General features: G+C 50.9%; 1 protein-coding gene across 1 annotated transcript in view; it reads right to left on the reverse strand.

Moving 5' to 3' along the window:
- UBR4 (ubiquitin protein ligase E3 component n-recognin 4) overlaps positions 1–21747 on the reverse strand; it is a 134285-nt gene that overhangs the window by 77747 nt on the left and 34791 nt on the right. Inside the window, 18 exon segments of the mRNA XM_087944825.1 lie at positions 2423–2639; positions 3323–3539; positions 3656–3819; positions 4740–4941; positions 6423–6594; positions 8930–9087; positions 10056–10283; positions 11451–11603; positions 13548–13706; positions 14819–15001; positions 15703–15873; positions 15975–16199; positions 17179–17326; positions 17687–17757; positions 18579–18770; positions 21189–21252; positions 21521–21584; positions 21587–21708. Of these exon segments, the coding sequence (XP_087800951.1) occupies positions 2423–2639; positions 3323–3539; positions 3656–3819; positions 4740–4941; positions 6423–6594; positions 8930–9087; positions 10056–10283; positions 11451–11603; positions 13548–13706; positions 14819–15001; positions 15703–15873; positions 15975–16199; positions 17179–17326; positions 17687–17757; positions 18579–18770; positions 21189–21252; positions 21521–21584; positions 21587–21708 (2910 nt within the window).

Genomic DNA, 21747 nt, shown 5'->3' on the forward strand with positions numbered 1-21747 from the left:
TTAGTCGCTCTTTTCTGAACTTTTTCCAAAATCTCAACATCTTTTTTTTGTAGTATGGTGACCAAAATCGGTTGCAGTGAGAAGGAGGGGGACAAGTGGCAGATCCAGTCCTCGACCCCAGGCACAAGCTGTTGAAGATCACATCTGCCAGACAGATGCCAAGTCAGATCCTCTGTGTGTGGCACTGGAATCCTGCCATGAGCTCTCTGCACCACAACCTTGGCGAGAGAGAAAGAGAGACACCCAGGAAAAATCAGCTTCTGGGTCACACTGAATTTTTGGAGCCCTTAAGTCCTCCTCCTCCTCCTCTTCCTCCTTTGAAAATCTCCAGCGGTGAAGAGTTCCAAAGCTGGTGCTGCCCAATAGAAGGTCCATGAGATGGGATGACCCAGAAAAATACTTTCCAGCACGTTGAGTAGCAATTTTCCAGGACCCCAGGGATGACGGTTTTTGTACAGGCAAACGAGGGATATTTGCACATGCAAGACAGAGATAATTCTGCTTTGAAAAGAAACCCACTGGAGTTGAAGCGGGGTCTTCACCTCAGCTCTGCACATGTCGTTTTCTTCTGGAATCACTCCCTTCCTTTCCTCGTCTCTTTCCATTAAACACAAGAGCAAAACCCAAGCCAGCGAACTTCCTCCCGCATTGGAGTTTACCTTTTCCTGACTCAAGAATTCTTTGCCTCAAAATGTCAACTCATAAAATATTTCTATAGTGTTTTTCAGAGGCGCCAACGGAAAGGGATGGGGGTGGAAAGGGGTTTTGAAAGAGCAGTGCGGCAGCTTGGAAATAAAAAAATGCATTCTATAAATAGTTTTTCAAAGATAGCAACTAGGTGACCGAAGTTTCTGCAGGCAAAATTCTAACTGGAGAACGTGACTGATGATTCCTGGCTGTGGGTGTGTCCCATTGGAGGATATGAATTAGGATACACCTAGGAGGTGGGGGGGAAAACCAGGGTCAAGGGTGACAGTGAATTATGTGTCTCAGAGTCGGCTACACCCAGGCAGTGCCAGACATGTTAACTCCCAATAAATCCTCTTGAAGTTTTGAAAGTCTGGCTCGAGACTCATGATGATTTAAATGGGGGTAACTGATGGAATCCTGACACAAAACTGCCCTGGAGAACAAGCTGAGGAGGGAACGAACAAGGGAAGCGTAAAAAAGCAAAGAGAGAACTAAAAAGGGGAGGGAGGGGGAAACAAAGGAACTACAACCAGCAGGTGGATGATGTATTCTCGACAGAGAGTAGGCCGAGCATAAACTGTCTGGCCCCCGCGTCTCCAAAACACACGGGGCAAAGACAGGATGACAAAAGGGGTTGCAGGATTTGGAAGTTGCTAAAGCAGGGAGTGTCCAACCTTGGCAACTTTTAAGACTTGTGGATTTCAACTCCCAGAATTCTGAGAGTTGAATGTTTAAGGTCTTGGGATTTAAGAGCCGACCAGCAGCGAAGCTGATGCAATATAGGACGATGCAATAAAAATGAATCAGCATAGCATGGGTATTTCCCTTTAAATCTGGGGGTGTGTTCTATCCCTTTAAGAGGTGTTTATATAAAGGCAGCCATTAGAGGGCTTCTCCTCTCCTTGTGCCTAGTATTCACTGCAGAGTTTTAGAATTCTCTGCGTAGAGAAGAAGAACATTGCTTGTAAGGTATATTGCCTACCACAATTATATTTCTGTATATAATTGTTGTATATAAACCACTGTTGTTAAATGTCTAAGTCTGTGTGCTGTGTTTTGTTCCTAGGTTATCTCATACAGGCATGATATTCCACTCTGGGAAAAAAATCGGGGCGGACAAAGAGACCCCCCGCCGCGCGCCCGGGAGCGCCCGCTGCTTTCCCTCGCCGGGGCCGGGCGGCGGCGAGTTGCACGGAGGCTGGTCTGTGGCTGGCCCAGCTCCCTTTTCCTGACGCTCAGCGGCCTCTGCTCGCACCGCTCAGGTATCCGGCTGGGGCTGTCAGGAGTTGCTACCGCCGGCGCAGCTCCACGCAGCTCAGTCCCGCGTTGCCTCGGGAAGGAAAGGCAAAACCAGGAGCCGCTGCTGCCGTTGCAAAGCGCCGCCGCGGCTCTTCCTTTTGCCTTTCCTTCCTGAGGCAAGCGGACTGGAGCGCTGTGAGCCGCGCCAGCAACTCCTGACTCGGGGCCTCCGAGGGAGGAAGGAGGAGAAGAAGGGGTGGGGGGATAGGAGGGGGCGATTCCCCAAAAAATCGGAATTCCGATTTTAATCAGAAGAATATCATGCCTGCTCATAATAATAGTCACGCTGCAAACACTCTGACATGAAGTTGCCAAGTTGGACATTTCCTGCGCTAAAGAACGCCCCGCACAGTGGCTATGCTAGAACTGATATCCAATATGGACTACGGAGAGGAGCAGAATTTTAAAAACCAACCCTCGGCCCGTTATTTACCTCTCCAGGACAGTGCCGCCCACAGCTGCAGGGGTCGCCGACTCTGTGTCTCCAGCCCCGTTCCCCTGATTCAGATTTGGGGGGCAGACGCTGCTCACGGAGGCCGATGGGAAGTCTTCCGGAGGTTCGTCCGGCCAACCAAACTGCTCCTTGGTCTTGCCGTAGATCTTGACGGCATCCAGCATGGTGACTCCGGCGGGGTCCACAGAGGCCCCGACTGCAGTGGGGAAAAGAAGGGAGGTGGGGGGTCAATCCGCCACTGAGCGACCACCTCACAGTCTGTGGGGCCTTTGGGCATCTTTTCCAAAGGCTGCTGCGGGTTCATAAACCAAGATTATCCCTCGGCATCCCGAAGCTCCACCAACAAGCCACCATTCAACAAACTATAACTCCCCCATCCCGCCAGCTCCCGAGACTTTGTTGCTGTCAGGTTGCCGCCTTCGGCTTGGCACCTCGCTGGCATCCTGCCATCAAAGGCTGGGGTGGTGGGGGGTGGTGGAGGAGAATAAACAGGCAAAAAGAATATATGGGGGTGTGATGAGAAATAGGGAGGGGGGGGGAATGACAGCTTGATAAAGACCGGGAAACAAGAAACCAGTTTGTGACAGCCCTCAAGGCCGCGCACCCCGAGACTGGAATGTGGATGAGGCCTCAAACGTCCCAGAGATTCTCCCATTACCTACAGGGCTCTTCCCTAGCTGAAGACAAATGGGTCACGGGATGGGAGGAATAATTGGTAATCTTTTCGCGCAGAAAATCTAGTTCCAGCCTCACTATACTGAAGCCGGCAGCCTATCAATTCAGCCAAATTGGAGTCGATAGTCTTTCTCCCCTAAGGGACCTGACTGGGGCAGGTATGACACTGGCACCCGCAAAGACAACCAAAATCGGGGCTCTTACTGAAAATGGTCAGCTTCTTGTCGGCTTGCAGGGCTTCCTCGCGAGTAAAGGGGAAGTCGAACCAGCGGGGGCGGCTGAGGTTGAGCTGCAAGGTGCGTCCGAAGACTTCCAGGTAGGAAGGGGCTCTCTCGATGGCTTGTGTCCCGATCTGGACCCTCATGCCGGTCATCACCATGGTGCTGTTGTTGTTGGTCACCTCGAGGGTGAAGCCCCCGGGCTACCGAGAGAAGGACAGGCGCGGCTCAAGAGGCAGGAAAGGCCAGGGGCTCGGCCTCTCCTCCTGCCGGCAGCCGAGGGGCTTCCTCGCCACCGCTGACCCCTGCCGGGTCCTACCTTGGTGTTGGCCACGTACATGCCGGTGGAGTTGAGGCGGTGCTTGATCTGCTGGGCGTTGTAGACCTGCAGGAGGTCATTGCCCCCGAACTCCACGTCCGTCAGCTGCTGGTTGTGTTCAAAGAAGTCGATGGGGAAATTCACCTGGGTGGAGCTGCGTGTGGCTAGAGGGAAAGGGCAGCGACAGAATGGGACGTTAGCGGGACATTAAGCGGAGGCTGAAACTGGGGGAGCAGCTGTGGTTGCTCTGGGAAGCCCTTCCTGAAATTCAGACTTCCCAGGTCAAATCTCTGCCAGGCAACAATCCTGGTTTACAACATATAAACCTGTCTTTCTCCAGGTCCTTCCTTCCTCATTACTCTCACTGCCTTCCCTATCCTCAGTTTTGGACTGTAAGGTCTTTTGGGCGCAAAAGGACTGGCCGATAGGAAATATAAAACATGAAAACAATACGACAGGTCAATATAAATAGCGGTGACCAGAGAATTCTGATACAAGGGGGAAGGAAGAGGAGGGAAGAAGGAAGGAGGAAGAAAGGAGGAAGAGAGGAGAAAGAAAAGGGATGGAAGAAGGAAGGCAAAGGAGGAAGAGAAAGAAAAGAAAGGAAGGAAAGAGGAAGAAAGGAGGGAGGGGAGGGAGGAGGAGAGAGTAGGAGGGAAGAAAAAGGAGGGAGGGAGGAAAGAGAGGAGGAGGCAAGATGAGAAAGGGAAGAGAAAGGAAGAAAAGGAAGGAAACAGAGAGAGGAGGAGGAAGGGGAAGAGGAAGAGGAAGAGGAGAGAGAGAGAGAGGAGGAGGGATGATGTGGAAGAGGAAAAGCAGGAGAGGAGGAGGAGGAGGAAGAAGAGGATAAAGGAAGGAGAGAGGGAGGAAGGCAAGAGGAGGAAGAGGGAGAAAAGGGAGGAATAGAGAGAGGGAGGGAGGGAAGGAAGAAGGGGAAAGGTGGAGGAACAGGAGGGAGAGAAGGAGCAAGAGAGGAAGGAGGGAGCAAAACAGAGGGATAGAGGGAAGGAGGAGGCGGAAGAGGAGGGGAAACCACCTTCTGCCCAACGCCCGTTAGCCATAACCTGACCTCGCGGCGACTTACGGATGGCCGCCGCTTTGCGTTTGCGGACGGGCTTCATGATGCTGACCACGCTGCTGGGCTGCAGGGCGGGCTGGAGCCAGTGGGAGGTATTCTCCACGTTGGCCATGTAGATCCGCAGGCTGCCGTCCTCGCAGAGGAGGATCATGGTCGTGCGCTGCTGCTCGTTGCAGGCCGTGTGCCGGATGGCCACCATGTCTTGGATCTAAGGCCAGGAAAAGGGAGCAGGGTTGACGCCTCGGGGGCATGCCTGAGTGCATGCGTTGAGGAACAAAGCTGGCAAGCAAAGGCGGCTCAGCAGCCATTCTGGGCACCCAAGGCGAACCAAAGCTTTGGATCCCGAGTCAAAGCCCTCCACACCCAGAGGTGGATCTTCAGCCGGTTCTGACCGGTTCTCGAGAACCGGTAGCGGAAACTTTGAGTCGTTCGGAGAACCGGCCAATCCCACCTCTGACTGGCCCCGCCAACCCCACCTCTTCTCTGCCTCCCATCGAGTCCCAGCTGATCGGCTGGGTCTCCTTTGGTTGCCCTGCCCAGGAGAACGGGGCTGGAAAGCAGGCTAGTGGGGTGGGGAGGGAAGGGCCATGCCCACAAAATAATAATATAACGCTTTATTGTCGTTGTATGTATATACAGACCATATACACATAACGACAAAATTCACATAACACCCAGAGACCGGACCCAACATGCACACACACATGACAATCCCCAAACACCCCCCACCACCTGCCAAAAATTCCCCGCCTCCTAAAAACACACAAACATCCACATAACAGACCAAGTTCAACAGCTCATTGACGTTGGTCCTTAAGTTCACTGTTGTTAGGGATAACATTGTTTTACCCTAACTGTTTTGGGTAAAATAATAAAATGATGAATCATGGTTTGTCAGATAAAGTGTATGTGACTTTAAGCTAAAGGAATGTAATTAAGGGTGCAACTGTAAAGTACTATATAAGCAGCAAGGCACTCTCTGGCTCTTACTGGCTGGCTTATTGAAGACTGCGTTCTTGCTGGATCGGGGAGGAGAAGAAGTGTTGGATTACTTTGAAGATATTTCTCACGGAGAGAAGATAAGTTTGGACAGATTTATTATATGTGTACTGACACTGGCTATTCAACACGGACTTTGCAAATAGAGTATCCCTGACAAGACTTGACTGATATGATATATGACTACTGGACTGTTTATAATGACTATGCTATAATTCTTAAATGGAATAAATTATAATTTTGATAGCACAAGCGTATCTGTATTTTTACTGCGTGTTAACTAGAAAACTTATCTCACACATTTACCTGTCTTCCTATCTGACTTCGCTGTACATTCTGTTTAGTTTGTTTTCCTTAACACCCGTTGAAATCCAGGCTTAACAACTGTTAAGTGCAATTATAGCTCTGGGACAAAAACTATTCGGAAAACGCGTGTAGTAGAACTGGTAGTAAAAAAATTTTTTTGAATCCCACCACTGCCTCCACCTCACCCCACCCGCCGGCATATGTAGCAGGGCCGTTTCATTGCCGATCCTGACTCAGGAGCCACTTCGGTGCTCCACGGTGACTTGGTCTGGTTCTGTCTGCGGGTCTTCAAATTGCTTTAGAGCCCCCTCCCTCGTCCGCTGACCTCCCCGATGAGCCCGCCCCCACCCCCAACCCCAAAGGCCGGCCGGCCGCCCAGCTCACCTTGGCTTTCGCCGGCAAGGTCTTGATCTCCTGGATCAGGAAAGTGTCGGGCTTCACCATCATGACGAGAGGGACGCCGGTGGTCTGTTGGACGCAACAGATGAGGCCGGGGTGGTTCATGACTTCGGACCACTGGCAGAGGGCTGGGGAGGTCTTGCTGCCCCCGTTAGAGCTGTAAGGGAAGGAGGGGTTAAGCGAGAGCGACGAGCCATTTTTTGCTTAGACTCCGGGGAAAGGCCTGAAAAAGGATTCAGGTGTCAACTCATATTTATCTGGTCTCTTTAGAGTTGCCAGCAGAAAGGGAAGGCGGGGGGCAGTGCGGCAGCTTGCAAACCAGCGCATTCCATAAATGCTTTCAAAGATAGTCACTAGGTGACTGAAGTTTCCGCCAGGCAAAGTTCTAACTGGAGAGCATGATTGATGACTCTGGGCTATGGAAGTGTCCCATTGGAGGATATGAATTACGATACACCTAGAGGGGTGGGGGAAAACCAGGGTCAAGGTTGACAGTGAATGATGTGTCTCAGAGTCGGCCACACCCAGGCAGTGCCGGACATGTTAACTCCTAATAAATCTTTAAGTTTTGGAAGTTTGGCTCGAGACTCATGATTTAAATGGGGGTTAAGTGCCAGAATCCTGACATCAGGGAGTCCTCGAATTGCCACGGTTCGTTTAGCAGCCATTCCAAGTTAGGACCTCACTGGAAAAAAAAGCAACTCGGGACCTCCGCAGCCTCCCCAAGGGTCACAGGATCCAAATTCAGATGCTTGGCAACTGGTTCCTTATTTAAGACGGTCGCAGCGTCTTGCGGGGAGGGAGGTGTCACAGGACCTCCTGACATGCAGTCGGCGAGGGGAAGGCACATTCCACTTAACAACTGGCTTGCTAACTGATCACTGCGGTGACTCACTTAACAACCGAAGCCAAACAGCAAGTTTGGGAGCGAAACAAAAAGATTACACTAGCTACATCTGTTCTGACCCAAAACCTTGTCCCAAGGAAACAAACACCTAACGGAGGTAACAGCAAAACCTTTTAATGATTCTTTACGAATTCCGTTCCTTCCCGGTTAAAAGGCGGTTTCAAATTAAGTGTCTCTGATAAGAAGGAGCCTTGCCAAGGTGGTGCCAGGCTGCCAAGAACACTAAAGTTGCCAAGAAATATTTCAAACACAAAGAGTCTCCAAGATACTACGAATGTCCACAAGGCTTGAGTGCAAAAACTTCTTTGCTTCCTGCAAAGAACTCCGGTTTCTCAGCTGACTTTTATCCCTTAAGGGAGGGGCCATCACCTTGCAGCCTTACTCACGAGTTGCCCGTGCTGCTGCAGCTGCTCTTTCCTTCGAGCAACCCTGCACGCACGCACACTGGACATAGGCTCCTTGGGGTCTTCTTCCTCACTGCTGCCAGCCTCCACAATCTCCACTCCCTGATGGTCCTGGCCCCATCCCTGCCTCACACACAGGCCCTTTATCTGAGTCCTCGCTCTCCGAGACCTCAGCCATCCGCACCTGCTGCAGGCGAACCACACCAGGATCACACAAGGAAAACTTGGACAAGATGTTCTATAGGTGGCATCTCCCGCCAGCTAGGCCAGCCCAAATGTATGGAAACTAATCACCCAACTGTTGGAAGCGCTTGAAAGAATGAGGCACTTATTATCACGTATGGTGGCCCTGTAAAAAAAGCTCAGGGATTCTGATACAAAATTTGGACATGGCTAGAGGGAATGACGGGGCTAAACATTTGTTTACAAACCAGAGATGTTCTTATTGGGAATAAAGGAAGAGGAATTTAGCAAAGCCGATACCTATTTAATTATACATCTAATCACAGCAGCAAGAATGATATTCGCCCAAAATTGGAAAGCAAGTGAAATCCCTAGTGAGGGTGTTATGATTGATATTACAATGCGCTGAAATGGATAGGCTGACATTAGAATTGAAGGACCAAGATGACAATCAGAATACCACAAAATATGGAATAAACTTTTACTTCTGGAGGGACATGAAAGGGAGTTCATAAAATTGAAGTAAGAACCTAAGGTGAAATAGGGAAGAGGTGAAGGACCTCATAATTGAGGAATAATGAGAAAGGTTTTTTTAAAAACTATGAAGTTTAAATGTACATATGTAAATAAATGCATATAATTGCAATACTTCCTTTATCTTTCTAAATGCAAAATGTACCGACAGAAACGTCAAAGAAGCCCACCGCGTTCGATGTTTTTAATGCTTATACTCAATTAAAAAAAAAAAATCAACTGAGGCCAGGAAGGTCACGAAAACGGGATGAACAAATGCCTCGCTGAATGACAGAAATGTGGTTTTCGGTTGCGGTCCTTAAGCCGAGCGGTACCTGTACAAGACCTCCCCAAAGCTAGGGAAATTCAGAGGCGAGCTCACCCCCTCCCCCCCCCAATTCCAAATTATCCCTGGCTCTTCTGCATCTATCCCAAGATTCGCGGAGGGGAGGGGAGGGAGGGGTGGAGAGAAAAGGCCTCCTCACCTCTTGATGTTGATAGGAAAGAGGTGCAGCACCTCCAAGGTAGCTCGGCTGATGGTGGCCGCGAAGGACTTCCCTTGGGAGTAGCTGAAGAAGAGCATCTGCAGGACGTGGGAGTAGTAGACGGACACTCCGCCCCCGGCCACCTGGCCATTGCTGTCCTGCTGGGGATACAAAGGCGGAGGAGGTCACAGATGGGCTGCCCCCAAAAAACTGTTTTTTCTGACCCTAAAGCGTCTGCGAAGATTCTCAGTTAATCCAGCTCATAGTTGTTATCAAAAGTGGTTTTTATTTTGAAATAGCTCGACGCCCGTGCTTTGCTACAGGACGGTGTGTTCGGGCTTAGTTTTCGGGGAGGGAAATAAGGGTGAAAAAAATTCTGCCTCTGCCTACCAGCATCCATCAATATTCATCTGGCTAGCGTCCTGTCGGTGTGTGAGAGAGTGGAGGGCTGTTTGGAAAGTGAAACAATATTTCCTGTGTGAGCAAGGAGACAGCAAGGAGCCTGGGGGTGGCTTAGCTCAACTGTTCTGTACTAAAGCTGCTTGCTGCTGTGAAACTAAAACGGAAACTCCTCTCCTCAGCTTGTGTTTTGCATTTGGAACAGATTTCTTTTCAGGTGGGGAGGGGGGAGTAGAACTCCTTAGCATCAGAGCGTGTTAATGATAATATACGGAATATTAATGCTCTGATGGTCATTTCGAAAAATCCTTTCTTAGCGAGCACCTAGAAACCAAGAGGAACATAGGTGCCAAACTTCAAGTTTGTAGGCTTTACGGTTCTGGAGATTTTGTGATGACACATGAGTGGTATTTCGCTTTTATATATATAGACAACCGGAATGATTTTGAGGAAAAAAATGAGACATTTTGCCCTGGAAGCTTCATCAGTTTCTACAGGAAGCTATGGGAGATGGAATACAGAAACTGATGAAGCTTAGAGGACAGGAAGCGAAACTTCTCTTCTCCTCAAAATCACTCCGGTTGCCTTTTCAAAATAAAAAGCACTTTTGACGCAAATGAAGTCTGCGGAATCAAGGAAGCCCCGTTTCTAAACGGGGAGGAAGAGTTTCTGTACAGCGCCAGTAGCCACGTGGAGGGAGGAGGCTGGAGGAGGCAGGGTGGGGTACCTTCAGGTCCTCGTGGGCGACTTCGAGGACATTGGTGACGTAGAAAGGGCCGTGCTGGGCGCTGCTGGCCTCTTCCATGAGCTGCAGGTAAATGTAGCCCGCGGAGGACATGATGACCACAATGTTCTTGCTCTCTTCGTTGAAGAGGAAGGTGATGTCCCGGATTTTGGAGCTGGGCAGCAGGAAGTAGAAGGTGGGGCTCAAGGCATCCACCGAGAGGTCGTAGATCTATGTGAGCAGAAGGAAAAGGGAAGATTTCGGGTGGGGGAGACCAAAGAGAGGCCCCCCCTGCCTGTTGTGACCTGACAGCGGCCAGCGGAGCTGGAAGCAGATTCGGACAGGGAGGAGGCTGGGGAGGAGCATGGGCCAGTCCTGGAGTCTGGGAAGGGCTCTGACGAGGGCTCTGCATCGGAGGCAGAGAGACGGCCAGGGCCGCTGAACAGTTATCAGCTGCCTTCGGAGTCGGAGATCAGTGGGGAAGAAGAACAGCTGGAGCCTGATCCCAGTGTGCGCATGCACAGGGCTGCCAGACGAAGGGAACAGCTGAGGAACAAGGGCCAACTTGGGAGTAAAGCCACAGGTGGACGGTGAATGGCCCTTCCCCTAGAGTATAAAAGGGGAGAGGGACTTTGCAGGAAACTATTAGTTCACTCCGGCATGCTTGCCAAGTATTGCTGCGTCTGAAAGATATCGGCCTGGCTCCTCTCCAAGCCTGATAAAGGTTTGTAATTGTGAACTATCGTGAAAGATTGTTGCCCAGGACTTTGTTGGAGAGGAAATTCATTGTAAATCACATAAAAGGGGTTTGGTTTATCGGGACGAGGACTTTCGTGCTGTTGTGCTTTCGTGCCTAGGTCAGAACGCTGCCTGGCCACCAAAGAGGGTTCTGGCATCTTCAGCCCTCATCGGCATCCTGCCATCAATAGCAAGGAGAAAATGCGGGGAGCAAGGGACAAACGGACAATAAACATGTGGTAGGATAGCGTTGGAAAATAGGGAGGAGGGAAGAACAGTTAAGGAAGACCAGAGATGGTTTGAACCCACTTCGTGCCAAACACCAAGAGGCTGGAGAAGCTGGGAATGGGATGTTGATTGCTCCAAACCCCAAATGTTCCCAAAACTAGACCTCTGCCTATTGGATGGCGTTGGACCGCCCAAGGGGGGGAGGGATGGATTGACAGGGAAAGCCTGCATGCTTTCACGCGGGAGATTTAGTTCTAGCCTGACTTGACCGCTACCAGCGTCTTTGAGCAAAAGAGCCTTTCACTTCATCCGAAGGGAGTCGAGGGTCTCTCTTTCTTCAGGGGTTGAATTGAGGCAGGTCTGACCGATATCAGAGCAGAGAGAGAGAGAGAGGGACAGGAGGAATCGAGTCAGCCTCCACTTTGACCCTACCTTGACGAAGTCAGCAGTGACAATGGCCAGTTCCGTCTGGGATCCCGGAAGCCAGACAGCCTTGATGATGAAGTTGCCCGTGGCAAGCTGAGGGTGGAGCACCAAGTGATCTGAGACGGAGCCCGAACTGCTGAATGTGAGGACGTGGCAGTCCTGGAAGGGGCAAGAGAGGGGAGTTAACAGAGGCACACGTACAGACAAGCAGAGAGAGAGAGAGAGAGGGAGAGACTGATAAAAGTTTGGTTTGATATGTTTGGTTGAGCGCACCACCGTGATCACGAACCACGGCATCCGATCTGCCTGGTTCGGCTTGGTGGGGCTTTACAGGCATCCTGCCATAAAGAGAAGGTGGGGGGAGGATGTTAGGAATATGAGTCACCTAACAGGTATTTGGGTTAGAAATATATAAACCAGGATAAACATTTTAGTACTGTATCTTTAAGGGAATGCAAGAGCATGCAATTGGGTGTGGTTTCTCAAACGGCCATAAGATGGAGCCAGAAACCTGGGTTGTTTTAGTCTTAGTCTCAGAAGAGAGTGTGTCTGAGTGAGTTATCTCCGTTTCCTTCTGTTGGAAAGTATTGCTGTTGCTCCATTTCTTCTAATTGACTGATATTACTGGATTTAATGTAAGTCTGTTACTGAACTGTTTTTGACACTGGAATTTGATATTTGGATTATCCCTGGATTGAAAAACTGACTGATTTAACTTGTGAATGACTTTGGATTGCTTATTTTGGACTTTGCTGAAACCTTTCTGGAAGTAAAAACCTACATTTACTGTACGGTGTATCTGTGTGCTCTGTGTGTATTATTCCGACACTCCTCTCAAATACGTCTCCCTGTATGCGCTCATTCTCCTAACGGGGAATTACCTCAACAGAGGATGAAAGCATAAAAATGCTTTGTGTGTATGTGATAGGAAAGCAGGAAGGGGGAATGACAGCTGAGAAGGACCAGAGCAATCGGATCCTGTTCGTACCAGCATCCCAAGACCAGGCACCCTGAGAAACCTGCAGATTACCCCACCACACCTCAGAGTTCTCAAAATATATTGGCCAACTCCAGTTGTCTGGGAAAGGACTGGTCACGGGAGGCGGGGTGGGAAGGACGGGCTGCGGGGCAAACCTTATTTTTGTATCTAGCGCGTGTGGGAAGTTTGAGAGCTGGCTTGTCTTTACTGCAACCAACACCCTTCGTCAAAGAACCCTTTGCTTTCACCGAACGGAGCCGAGGGTTTTTCTTTCCTAAGAGATCAGATTTTGGAGCAGGTCTGACACGCAGCTTATAACCTGCAACGCTTGGCTTCACATCACCAGCGTGGAGGGAGGAGGCAAGGTGTGAATCCAGGTTGGGTTTGGGAGAGGGACAAATGCTCAGCAGATGGACTTGTACAGAAGAGAAGGACGCCAGCCGGTGAAATCCAAACTGTGTCCTCCTCACCAAGCTCCCACTGGAAGAGGCGGCAAAGGGCTACAGCAGGTCTCCAAACTTGGCAACTTTAAGACTTTAAGCACAGGTGGCTGGAGAATTCTGGGAGTTGAAGTCCACGAGTCTTCAAGTTGCCAAGTTTGGAGACCCCTGGGCTACAGATAGTCCTCAACTTACAACGGCCATTGAACCCCAAATTTCCACTGCAAAGCGAGACAGTTGTTAAGCGAGCTTTGCCCCATTTTTACCACCTTTCTTGCCCCACTCTTTAAGTGAATCACTGCAGCTGTAAAAGTTAAGGAATAAGGTTTGTTAAGGGAATCTGCCTTCCCGGTTGGCTTGGCTTGACGGAAGGTCGCAAAAGGGGAGTTACACGACCCAGGGACACGGCGAGCGTCGTAAATCTGAACCAGTCGCCAAGCTTCCCAATGTGGATCACGTGACCACAGAGATGCTACGACGGTCTAATTGTGTGAAACATGGTCATAAGTCACACTTTTCAGTGCTGCTGTAATTTCAAATGGTCACTGAACAAGCCGTTGTTAAGTCGAGGACTGGCTGTACAAAGGAAGGCCATCTCTCTTCCACAGTCGGCCACCCACCCACCCTCCTTGCTGAGAAGTAGAGGGCCACCACCCTGCCGTGTCTTTCTCTCTCTCTCTCTACCTTCAGCCCGCAAACAGCCAGGTAGTCCTCCTTGCAGGGGTTCCCCGTCAGGCTCAGCACCGTGAAGGGGACGGGCGCGGAGGCCAGGCGGGTCAGCGTCAACTTCCGCTTGCTGGAATCGGCTTGCTTCAGCAGCGCGGACAGCTGCAGCACGGTGATCTGCGCGAGGGCAACAAGGACACGGACAAGGGGGCAGAGAATTACTACAGCCCAAGAAAAGGAATGGGGAGAAAAATTAAAACCAAAGCTCCCCCGAATCCGGCTTTCCAGCCAAGAAGCCTGCAGGGACCTCTGCCTCCCAGCTGCAAAAGAACAGAAGGTTCGTGCAGGCGGTGCTTGGCTCACTTCGATGGCCACCAAGTGGAAATTTTTCGTCGCCGTTCTGTATTTTATGAGCCTCGGGGGCCCAAGTGGTTAGAGTGCAGTCCTGCAGGCTACTTCTGCTGACTGCCTGCAATTTGGCAGTTCTCACCAGGCTCAAGATGGACTCAGCCTTCCAGCCTTCTGAGGGGGGTAAAATGAGGACCCAGATTGTTGGGAGCAAGAGGCTGGACTCTGTAAACCGCTTTAATGAGAGCTGTTAAGCCATGTAAAGCGGTATGTAAGTCTAAGGGCTATTGCTATCTTTCTTCCTTCCTTCCCTTCCCTTCCTTCCTTCCCTTCCCTTCCCTTCCCTTCTTCCCTTCCCTTCTTTCCTTTCCTTTCCTTTCCTTTCCTTTCCTTTCCTTCCTTCCTTCCTTCCCACTGATTAGAATATAATATTGTAAGCTAACTCTGCCCAATGCCAGCAGTTCGATTCTGACCGACTGGCTCAAGGTTGACTCAGTCTCTCGTCCTTCCGAGGGGGGTAAAATGAGGATCAAGATTGTTGGTCTGCTTGGAGGACTGTAAAGCCCTATGAAGCAATCTATTCCTTCCTTCCTTCCTTCCTTCCTTCCTTCCTTCCTTCCTTCCTTCCTTCCTTCCTTCCTTCCTCCTTCCTTTCCTTCCCTCCCTCCCTCCCTCCCAGTGGTTAGAATGCAGTATTGCAAGCTAACTCTGCTCCATAGCCAGCAATTTGATCCTGACTGGCTCAAGGTTGACTCAGCCTTCCATCCAAGTCTAAGTGCTATTGCTATTACGGACTTGGCACTGGTTAATAGCCCCCTCTGGGTTAAACTACTGAATCAGAAATCTATTTGACCTTCTATGCGGGAGATCGCCAGAGGTTTTAGATTCTACGGAGGCCCTTCACCTGCTTCTGGGGGGGCAGATCCTCCTCCATATCTCACCTTGCCCTTTTCGTGGCTGACTGCCAGGTGTTGGCGCCGTCCGTGAGGCGAGGAAAGCACGCACATGGCCACCCGCCGCAGGACGTGGGCGCTGATCAGCTGCCGGATTGTCTGGCCTTGGTCCCCGCTGTAGTTCATCCGGACGTTCTCAAAGGCGCCTTCCTGGGAGCCCAGAGTCGGCACCTGGAGGGCAGGGGAAAGCAGGAAAGGGACCCAGCCTGGAATATTAACCTGGAATCTTATGGGACAATATCAGCCTGGAACATTGACTTCTGAAGGATGCCACTGCCAGGATCTGAGTCGAGACGAGAGGCCTGGCTCTGAAGGACAGCATGAAGGGGGGAAACAAGGTCACAGGTGACTGTAAATTATATACGCCAGAGTTGGCTTGCTGTCAGGATTCCAGCAATCACCCTAATTAAATCCTGATTCTCGAGCCAAACTTCAAAAAACCTTCAAAGGATTCATTAGAGGCGACATACTGGCCCTGCCCTGTACGAAGCCAACTCTGGCCTATGTCATTTACAGTCCTCTGTGACCCTGTTTCCCCCCCTCCCGCCTGGGTGTCTCATAAACCAGATTCTCCAATTGAGCACCTTCACGGGCTGGGTGTCATCAATCCCCTTCTCCAATTAAATATATTCGCGGGCAAAAGCTCTGGTAGTTTAGTTACAATCCTTTAAAGATAAGAGTTGGAATGTACTTCCGCTTCCAAACTGCTGCACTGCTCTTCCAGATTTCCTTCCTCTCCCCACCCCTCCCTTTTCTTATGGCAACTACTAAAACAGGCATAGGAATGTTTTATGAGTTGAGAGGGGGCTTTTTCTGGAAGCTGACCCCCCCACTCTCCCAACCTGTGCTGGGAGTCTTGCTGCTGTCCTCACCATCAGCTGGTCGGTCATTTCAACCGTCTTGTCCAAGGTATGCAGCTGGTTGAGCGCCTGCTGGGCGCGGCTGCTGCTGCCCATGGCCGAGGCTTGCTGGAAGTTGATCTGGATGGCCTCCATCAGGAAGTTGAGCAGGTCGAGGACCAAAGAGGCAAAGGAGAAGTTGGCCTTGGGGGAGGCAAGGAGAGGGAGGGGCTGAGAAGCCTTCCCCTCACTAGGGAGAGGTCCCTGGCGCCCCGATTGCCTCCCTCGCCCGCATGATGCCAAACCTGGGCCTGCAGCTGCTCCCGACATCCTTCCACGTTCCTGCAGAGGTTGCTCTTCTTGGGCTTGTCTTCGTCACCCCCTCGGCCATCGCTGGCGGAGGACTTGGTTTTGTCGGTGGGCGAGGTGCTGGAATGGCGGACACTCTCTGAGACGCGAGGCTCGCTTTGGAAGGCCGACTCCTTCATGGTGGAGCTCATGCCACTGCTGGGGGTCCTCTTCACCAGGGCCTAAAAGGTCAAGGTAAAGGTTCCCCTGGCACATCCGTGCTAGTCGTTTTCGGCTCTAGGGGGCGGTGCTCATCTCCGCTACAAAGCCAAAGAAGAGCCAGCGCTGTCCGAAGACGCCTCCGTGGTCATGTGGCCGGCAGGACTAAACGCCGAAGGCGCACGGAATGCTCTTATCTTCCCACCAAAGGGGTCCCTATTTTTCTTTTCTTTTTCCCCCAATAGTTTTTATTGTCCTTTTTCACCTTTTACACATCTTAACTGTAATATTAACAGTACTGTGCCATCATTATTATATAAACCAATCTCATATAAATATCTACTATATATTCACGTACATTTATCTGTAATTTTCTTATCTCCGTTATCCTTATTTCTATTGTTCAACCATTTATACCAATTGTCCAAATTTTGTAATGCTCCGACTCGTCTTTATCCTTTAACATCAGTTTATCCATTTCAGCACAATCTAAAAAATTTTTGAATTACTAATTCCTCTGAGGGTGTATTATTTAGTTTCCAGCATTGTGTGAATGCTATCCTTGTTGCTGTCAATTTATGTAGTAAAATATATTTAACCTTTTTCCTATATTTCCCTTTAATTATTCCCAACAAAAACAACTCCAGTATAAACTCTTATCTGATCTTCCACTATTTCTTGTATCCAACTTGGTTCTTATTTTTCTACTTGCATTTTTTTACATGCTTTCGAACTCCTAGGTTGGCAGAAACTGAGACAAGGGATGGGAGCTCACTCCGCTACGTGGCGCTAGGGACTCGAACTGCTGAACTGCTGACCTTTCGTTCGACTAGCTCAGCGTCGTAGCCACTGAGCCACCACGTCCCTAGGGCCTGGAGGGGGACAAACACCGTGCAGGGACCTCGGCCGTTTGGCAGGAAGCGGGATAACCCCAACTGGCCTTGTCCAGAGCTCCTGTCCCACCCACCCCCTTACCATCTGGATTTCAGACCTAGAACCTACCAGGCAGCTGCCGTCTTCCTTGGCTCCGCAGTCACAAAAGAACGATCCGTATTTCGCGTATGAAATCTCGTGGTCCTTGTGGCAAACCTTGGCGCAGACGGTGCACACACCAACACCGTCCACCATCTTACAGGTGTGGCAGTGATACCTGCCAAGGTAGGAACAGAGAGCAGGCCGGGGATGGGGGGGGGGGGGTGGGGGAGGGAAAGGATAAATGAGTGCTTTGTGATAAAGCAGACAAAAAGACACACCTGGGTCGGTTAGACCAGCAGCCCCCATCATATTGGGGGCATCAGGGACCAGTTTTTCCACTGACGGAGGGAAATTTTTCTGCCGCCTGGAGGGAAGGGAGCGTGGTTTGGCATGCAGCCAGCATCCCACGGATGGGGCTTGGCTTGTTTGTGCGGGCTGGTTTCTGGCATGCCGTGGACCGCAGGGTTGGGGACCCCTGGTTTCTGGCATCCCGCAGGGTTGGGGACCCCTGGTTTAGGCAGCAGGGGAAGTTTACCAGTGCTGGTTCATGAATTCCTTCTGCGTGATGGTAAAGGTACAAAGTTTGTTGCAGAGAGAATCTTCGTCCTGTATGGTGCACAGAAGGAAACAGCTTTTGTTAAGACTTGCCCAGGATGGCTTCCTTCAACACCTACTACTCACAACCGGTACCCTTTCTGCTGTTAAGGGAGATATTTGTGAGTGAGCTGGCCCCCATTTTATGACCTTCCTTGCCACCGTTACTAAATGAATCCCTGCAGCTAAGGAGACCTTTTATCACTTAGGGTGGACATGGGACAAAGCCAAGAAATATTGGAGTAGGATGCATATCCTGATGCAGAAGATTGTCAAAGTGATTCATAAAGACAAAAACCAGAAGCCTTTTTTTTCTTGGGTTTAATGGAAAAAGACTTGGAAAAAATGCTTGGAACTTTGAAGCTATACATGTTGAGGGCAGCAAGATTAACTTCACGCCCAAAAATGGAAGGAAGCTTTGATTCCCAAAATGGTCGAAGGGCTGCAAAAGCTGATGGAGTTGGCAGAGGTGGCTAAACTGATGGCTTGGATTGAAGAAAAGGACAGAATTTACTTTTGCTGCTGATTGGAAACCGCTGCTGGAGGTGCGGGGGGAATGAAACTTTGATTTTGGGTTTTAACCGATGAGATAGATTTGTTATTATAAAAATGTCTGGTTTATATTACTATGTAAAAATAAAAAAGTTGAGCTTTGATGTTATTCTCTTATTCTACGGCACCGAAGGGAAAGGAAGCCAATGCCCTTTCTTTCTTTTTTTTCTACACCCTTCCCTATCTTTCCTGCTATTTTCTTTGGCATTTTTGTATTCTGTATTCTTAAACAATAAAAGATACTTAATGGTCCAGCTTGCTGGGTTTCCTGTCCCGCTTACCGAGTCTTCGGCCTGCGAGTCTTCCTCCTCCACAGCCAGTTCCTCCACCCAGTCCGAGTCCACTTCGATGGCCCGCTCTTCTCCGTCAACCGAGAGGTGGCAGGTGCCCTGGCTGTTGCTCTGGCTCAGGGCGTTGGTGACGTCAGCCAGGTAAGAGACGATGTGGCAGGTGCACTCCAGGATGGTCACGTGCTGCAAGAGAAGGGAAGGGACTTTACCTGCCTTTCCTAACAAACGCAGAAAGACCAGCGGGCAGGCAAGGGGAGTTTAGGTTAAGTCCTTGATTTAGGATCACGATTATCTTCTTCTAACGATCCCATAATCCCTTGCAGGGTGGAGTCTTGGGCAACTGAATGGAGCTGAGTGTTTACTGGCCAGATTCCCTTCCTGTCGCCAATGTGGAGTTTTGTTCAGCAGATAATATTCTGATTGTGCTCAGAGAGAAAAATATCTGCCTCTACCTAGGATCGAACTCACAGCCTCTTGATTGTGAGGCGAAAGCTCCACCTCTAGGCCACCGCACCACTCATTTCCATTCCACAATGGACCCCCAAATTTGAGTGGCAACTGAATGGAGCTGAGTGTTTACTGGCCGGATTCCCTTCCTGTCATCAGTGTGGAGTTTTGTTCAGTAGATAATATTCTCACTGTGCCCAGAGAGAAAAATATCTGCCTCTACCTAGGATCGAACTCACAACCTCCTGATTGTGAGGCGAGAGCTCCACCTCTAGGCCACCGCACCACTCGACTTAGGACCAAATTTCTGCTGTAAAGCAAGACAGTGGCTAAGTGAGTTTTGCCCCCATTTTATGGCCTTCATTATCACAATTGTTAAGTGAATCACTGCAGTTAAAGTCAGCAACCTGTTTGTTAAGTGAATCCGACTTCCCCATTGACTTTGCTCGTCAGAAGTCAAAGGGGGATCACGTGACCCTGGGACTCGTCATAAATACGAGTCAAGTTGTCCAGGGTCCGAATTTCGATCCCATGGCCGCGGGGATGCGGCATGTTTTTCGCCTAAGTGCGAAAAACAGTCCTGAGTTACTTTTTCAGTGGCGTTGTCACGTTCGAACGGTCACTAAATGAATGGTTGTTAAGTCGAGGACTACCTGTAAATGTTGCCTGAGGACAGACTGAAAGCCAAGCCCATCCTTTGAAAAAGAAACCAGACTGGGGGATACAAAGATCTGTGATGACCCAGGGTGGGATACAAAACAGGGGAAGCCCCTTTTTATTCCTTCACTTTGCTTCAAAGCTCCAAATATCCTTTGACTGGAGACAAAAAACTCCCCCACAAACAGTTACGAAAAGGAGGAAATGCCGGTTAAACTAAAAATGCCTATAAATTATAAAGAATAAAAACAACACAAACCACACTGAAGCAATTAAGGGAACCAGGCAAGGGCTTGAAGACGTCCACAGATATCGGAACACACACTGGGAAGGATGCCAAACTCAGAGAGGAACAACAGACTAGAGATATTCCCACGCTTTGTTTCCAGCACTGGCCCATACGCATGTCTGCCCTTTTCACCAGTTCTCACAGCTGCAGCCCATGAAGAGCATCAAGGCCCTTTCCTCCCCTGTAGACCACGCCATTCCCATCTCTCCCTTATCCTCTCCTCCCTGCGTGCCCTAGAATGAAGAGGGGACGGGCCTGGTTCTTCCTGGTTCTGCCCAGCCGGCCTCTGCCCTTCCCCAGCCTCCTCCACAACCTCCGGAGCCACACTCCCACTCCCTGTCGGCTCTTCCTCCTCTTCCTCGGAGTCAGTCTCCAACAGGGGCATGACAAGATCACTTGCCAAGATGTTGCATTCTAGAGCAGAGGTGGCCAACTTGTGGTCCCTGGACCACTGGTGATCCATGAGAAAGTTGTGGTGGTCTGCAGCGCACCCATGTCTGCAACAATACCGGTGGCGGATGGACTGATGCTCGTGGGGAGGGAGGGAGGTGCGCAGGAGATCGCAGCATCGGAGCCCTTCCCGGGTGTCCCCTGGCCTGTGAAGGGGTGGGGAGAAAAGGAACCTCTGAACTGATGTTGTGTGCTGCCTACGCGCATCGAGGAGGCCGAGCGGCTGCCAGCGACGCCCTCAGGTGAAGGTGCTGCAAAGGGGAGACTCGAACCCTCCTCTCCAGGAGCCGCAAAGCGCTCGCCGCCCCTCTGGCAGCTGCCGAGTGCTTCCTCCTTGCTAGAAGCGCTCACACGCCCAGTGAGGAGGAGGCGGCTTGGCGGCTGCCAGCGAGGGAGGCAGGAGGCAACACCAGTTCAGAGGTTCCTTTCCCCCCCACCCCCTCGCAGGCCAAGGAACACCCGGGAAGGGCTCCGATGCCGCGATCTCCTGCGTGCCTCAGTCCATCCGCCGCCGGTATCACCCGCTGCCCCACCTCCCTGCCAGCCACCTGGTCTTCAGCACATGGCTCGTCGGCCTCCAGACATCCGATTCTCACCATCGAGCACCAGTTCAGAAGTTCCTTTCCCCCCCACGCCCACAGACGGGGGGAGGGGGGAAGAAAGAGAGAGATGAGAGAGAGAGAGAGATTTAAGATTATGAGTTTGGAGGTCCCTGAGGTCCAAAAGGTTGGCGACCCCCCGGTCTAGAGGACCCTTACCTTGCCGTGCATGACACTGGCGTTCATTTTCTCAATCACGTTCTTCTGAGACAAATATTTCTTGCTGAGAAAGGAGAGAAAAGAGGCTTGAAGGGGGACACGAGGCTCCATCCCACATCTGAAGCCCCAGGACCCGAACTGGGACTTTCCCCAAGGAGCTGTCCCTTCTGAGGAGCTGGAGCACCACAAGACCCCTCCTCTCCCTCGGGCAGAGTTCCCAGCTGGGAGGAAGCCCACCCCCCCACCCCCCCAAATCCAGCTGCCTCCCCTCACTCAAGTAACATCAGCAGGGCAGCCACGTTCTGGTCAGCCGCTCTCCTGGCACCTCTTACCATCTCCCCAGCCAGTCCAGCGCTGCGCTGTGCAGCTGGAGGTGACCGGCGCCTTGTCCGGCCCGGCCAGGGTCGCCATGACCACCATAAGCTCTGGGAAGCCGGTCCCATCTCCGTTTGCCAGCATCTCGGTAGCCATGGGGATGAGGGTGCTCAGGAGGACGGTGCAGGCTCCCTCGCCGACTTGGCTGGAGTGGGGGAAAGGAGGTAAGACACCTCAGGGAAGC

Source organism: Notechis scutatus, chromosome 16 (genome assembly GCF_049901735.1).
Source record: "Notechis scutatus isolate UNSWTSFEM ecotype Mainland chromosome 16, rNotScu1.2, whole genome shotgun sequence".
Taxonomy (NCBI): Eukaryota; Metazoa; Chordata; class Lepidosauria; order Squamata; family Elapidae; genus Notechis; species Notechis scutatus.